Below are 5,000 nucleotides of genomic sequence, written 5' to 3'. Positions count from 1 at the left end.
GTAGAACCATTAACAGACTGGGAGAACACCAACATGTAGAACCATTAACAGACTGGGAGAACACCAGTATGTAGAACCATTAACAGACTGGGAGAACACCAGTATGTAGAACCATTAACAGACTGAGAGAACACCAGTATGTAGAACCATTAACAGACTGGGAGAACACCAACATGTAGAACCATTAACAGACTGGGAGAACACCAGTATGTAGAACCATTAACAGACTGGGAGAACACCAGTATGTAGAACCATTAACAGACTGAGAGAACACCAGTATGTAGAACCATTAACAGACTGGGAGAACACCAACATGTAGAACCATTAACAGACTGAGAGAACACCAGTATGTAGAACCATTAACAGACTGGGAGAACACCAACATGTAGAACCATTAACAGACTGGGAGAACACCAGTATGTAGAACCATTAACAGACTGGGAGAACACCAACATGTAGAACCATTAACAGACTGGGAGAACACCAGTATGTAGAACCATTAACAGACTGGGAGAACACCAGTATGTAGAACCATTAACAGACTGGGAGAACACCAGTATGTAGAACCAGTAAATACAGGTGTGTGTGATCAGCTGTTCCTCACCTGTTCCAGCTGGAGAACACCTCGATGACCTCTGGGTCACGGGGGCGGAGCCTCAGCAGCCAGGCGTTGTCGGGGCAACCCTCCCTCGGGGGGGTCCGGTTGTCGGGGGTCCCGTTGTCGGGGGAATGGTTGTCGTGGTCCCCGTTACGGTTGAGGATGTCGTCGCTATGGAGACGCTGCACGGCGATGACCTCCTTCAGCTCAAAGTTCTGAGGATCCCCGGGGAGGAAGAAGGAGCGCAACACCGCCTCCTGCAGGACAACACGCGCCATTACACCATGACAATGATTATATTAATAATACAAATAAAGCAACAATAATATTAAAATTGGAAAATATAGAAATAATTATATTTCACTAAACATCGCATAGTTTAAGATACGAAGATAGTAGTAGAAGTCGCAGTAGTAGTTGTAGTCGAAGTATAACTAGTAGTAGTAGTAGTCGTGGAGGTATAACTTATAGTAGAACTAGTAGCAATAGTAGTGTAACTTGTAGTAGTAGTAGTAGTATCAGTAGTAGTAGTGGTAGTAGTAGTTGCAGTAGTAGTAGTATTAGAAATATAACATGTAGTAGTAGTAGTATCAGTAGTTGCAGTAGTAGTAGTAGTATTAGAAATATAACATGTATTAGTAGTAGTATTAGTAGTATTAGTAATATAACATGTAGTAGTAGTATCAGTAGTAGTAGTGGGAGTAGTAGTTGCAGTAGTAGTAGTATTAGAAATATAACATGTAGTAGTAGTATCAGTAGTAGTAGTATTAGAAATATAACATGTAGTAGTAGTAGTATCAGTAGTAGTAGTGGGAGTAGTAGTTGCAGTAGTAGTAGTATTAGAAATATAACATGTAGTAGTAGTATCAGTAGTAGTAGTGGGAGTAGTAGTTGCAGTAGTAGTAGTATTAGAAATATAACATGTAGTAGTAGTAGTATCAGTAGTAGTAGTGGGAGTAGTAGTTGCAGTAGTAGTAGTATTAGAAATATAACATGTAGTAGTAGTAGTATCAGTAGTAGTAGTGGGAGTAGTAGTATCAGTAGTAGTAGTATTAGAAATATAACATGTAGTAGTAGTATCAGTAGTAGTAGTAGTAGTAGTATTAGAAATATAACATGTAGTAGTAGTAGTATCAGTAGTAGTAGTAGTAGTAGTATTAGAAATATAACATGTAGTAGTAGTATCAGTAGTAGTAGTATTAGAAATATAACATGTAGTAGTAGTATCAGTAGTAGTAGTAGTAGTAGTATTAGAAATATAACATGTAGTAGTAGTAGTATCAGTAGTTGCAGTAGTAGTAGCATTAGAAATATAACATGTAGTAGTAGTAGTATCAGTAGTAGTAGTAGTAGTAGTATTAGAAATATAACATGTAGTAGAAGTAGTATTAGTAGTATTAGTAATATAACATGTAGTAGTAGTATCAGTAGTAGTAGTAGTAGCATTAGAAATATAACATGTAGTAGTAGTATCAGTAGTAGTATTAGTAATATAACATGTAGTAGTAGTATCAGTAGTAGTAGTAGTAGCATTAGAAATATAACATGTAGTAGTAGTATCAGTAGTAGTATTAGTAATATAACATGTAGTAGTAGTATCAGTAGTAGTAGTATTAGTAATATAACATGTAGTAGTAGTATCAGTAGTAGTAGTAGTAGCATTAGAAATATAACATGTAGTAGTAGTATCAGTAGTAGTATTAGTAATATAACATGTAGTAGTAGTATCAGTAGTAGTAGTATTAGTAATATAACATGTAGTAGTAGTATCAGTAGTTGCAGTAGTAGTAGTATTAGAAATATAACATGTAGTAGTAGTATCAGTAGTAGTAGTATTAGAAATATAACATGTAGTAGTAGTATCAGTAGTAGTAGTAGTAGCATTAGAAATATAACATGTAGTAGTAGTATCAGTAGTAGTATTAGTAATATAACATGTAGTAGTAGTATCAGTAGTAGTAGTATTAGTAATATAACATGTAGTAGTAGTATCAGTAGTAGTAGTATTAGAAATATAACATGTAGTAGTAGTATCAGTAGTAGTAGTATTAGTAATATAAAATGTAGTAGTAGTATCAGTAGTAGTAGTAGTAGCATTAGAAATATAACATGTAGTAGTAGTAGTATCAGTAGTTGCAGTAGTAGTAGTATTAGAAATATAACATGTAGTAGTAGTAGTATTAGTAATATAACATGTAGTAGTAGTATCAGTAGTAGTAGTAGTAGTAGTATTAGTAATATAACATGTAGTAGTAGTATCAGTAGTAGTAGTATTAGTAATATAAAATGTAGTAGTAGTATCAGTAGTAGTAGTATTAGTAATATAACATGTAGTAGTAGTATCAGTAGTAGTAGTATTAGAAATATAACATGTAGTAGTAGTATTAGTAGTATTAGTAATATAACATGTAGTAGTAGTATCAGTAGTAGTATTAGTAATATAACATGTAGTAGTAGTAGTATTAGTAGTATTAGTAATATAACATGTAGTAGTAGTAGTAGTAGTAGTAGCATTAGAAATATAACATGTAGTAGTAGTAGTATCAGTAGTTGCAGTAGTAGTAGTATTAGAAATATAACATGTAGTAGTAGTAGTATTAGTAATATAACATGTAGTAGTAGTATCAGTAGTAGTAGTAGTAGTAGTATTAGTAATATAACATGTAGTAGTAGTATCAGTAGTAGTAGTAGTATTAGTAATATAAAATGTAGTAGTAGTATCAGTAGTAGTAGTAGTAGTAGTATTAGTAACATGTAGTAGTAGTATCAGTAGTAGTAGTATTAGTAATATAAAATGTAGTAGTAGTATCAGTAGTAGTAGTAGTAGTAGTATTAGTAATATAACATGTAGTAGTAGTATCAGTAGTAGTAGTATTAGTAATATAACATGTAGTAGTAGTATCAGTAGTAGTAGTATTAGAAATATAACATGTAGTAGTAGTAGTATTAGTAGTATTAGTAATATAACATGTAGTAGTAGTATCAGTAGTAGTATTAGTAATATAACATGTAGTAGTAGTAGTATTAGTAGTATTAGTAATATAACATGTAGTAGTAGTATCAGTAGTAGTAGTATTAGTAATATAACATGTAGTAGTAGTAGTAGTAGTAGTATTAGTAATATAACATGTAGTAGTAGTATCAGTAGTAGTATTAGTAATATAACATGTAGTAGTAGTATCAGTAGTAGTATTAGTAATATAACATGTAGTAGTAGTATCAGTAGTAGTAGTATTAGTAATATAACATTTAGTAGTAGTAGTAGTAGTAGTATTAGTAATATAACATGTAGTAGTAGTATCAGTAGTAGAAGTATTAGTAGTATTAGTAATATAACATGTAGTAGTAGTAGTAGTAGTAGTATTAGTAATATAAAATGTAGTAGTAGTATCAGTAGTAGTATTAGTAATATAACATGTAGTAGTAGTATCAGTAGTAGTAGTATTAGAAATATAACATGTAGTAGTAGTATCAGTAGTAGTAGTATTAGAAATATAACATGTAGTAGTAGTATCAGTAGTAGTAGTATTAGTAATATAACATGTAGTAGTAGTAGTATTAGTAATATAACATGTAGTAGTAGTAGTATCAGTAGTTGCAGTAGTAGTAGTATTAGAAATATAACATGTAGTAGTAGTAGTATTAGTAATATAACATGTAGTAGTAGTATCAGTAGTAGTAGTAGTAGTAGTAGCATTAGAAATATAACATGTAGTAGTAGTAGTATCAGTAGTTGCAGTAGTAGTAGTATTAGAAATATAACATGTAGTAGTAGTAGTATTAGTAGTATTAGTAATATAACATGTAGTAGTAGTATCAGTAGTAGTATTAGTAATATAACATGTAGTAGTAGTATCAGTAGTAGTATTAGTAATATAACATGTAGTAGTAGTATCAGTAGTAGTATTAGTAATATAACATGTAGTAGTAGTATCAGTAGTAGTAGTATTAGTAATATAACATTTAGTAGTAGTAGTAGTAGTAGTATTAGTAATATAACATGTAGTAGTAGTATCAGTAGTAGTATTAGTAATATAACATGTAGTAGTAGTATCAGTAGTAGTATTAGTAGTAGCATTAGAAATATAACATGTAGTAGTAGTAGTATCAGTAGTTGCAGTAGTAGTAGTATTAGAAATATAACATGTAGTAGTAGTAGTATTAGTAATATAACATGTAGTAGTAGTATCAGTAGTAGTATTAGTAATATAAAATGTAGTAGTAGTATCAGTAGTAGTAGTAGTAGTAGCATTAGAAATATAACATGTAGTAGTAGTAGTATCAGTAGTTGCAGTAGTAGTAGTATTAGAAATATAACATGTAGTAGTAGTAGTATTAGTAATATAACATGTAGTAGTAGTATCAGTAGTAGTAGTAGTAGTAGTAGCATTAGAAATATAAC

At 31.1% G+C, this 5,000-nt stretch overlaps 1 protein-coding gene across 1 annotated transcript in view; it reads right to left on the bottom strand.

Annotated features, from left to right (window-relative positions):
• Nucleotides 1–5,000, bottom strand: part of dgkq (diacylglycerol kinase theta) — a gene marked incomplete at its 3' end in the record, with an annotated part of 31,666 nt that overhangs the window by 12,587 nt on the left and 14,079 nt on the right. The window contains exon 9 of the mRNA XM_079695876.1: nucleotides 605–855. Within this exon, the coding sequence (XP_079552002.1) occupies nucleotides 605–855 (251 nt within the window). The remainder of the gene's footprint in view (nucleotides 1–604; nucleotides 856–5,000) is intronic.

Source organism: Notothenia rossii, assembly GCF_949606895.1.
Source record: "Notothenia rossii genome assembly, contig: scaffold_388, whole genome shotgun sequence".
NCBI classification, from domain to species: domain Eukaryota; kingdom Metazoa; phylum Chordata; class Actinopteri; order Perciformes; family Nototheniidae; genus Notothenia; species Notothenia rossii.
Note: the sequence above shows the minus strand (reverse complement) of the source record. Positions and strands in the feature narration are given on the sequence as shown.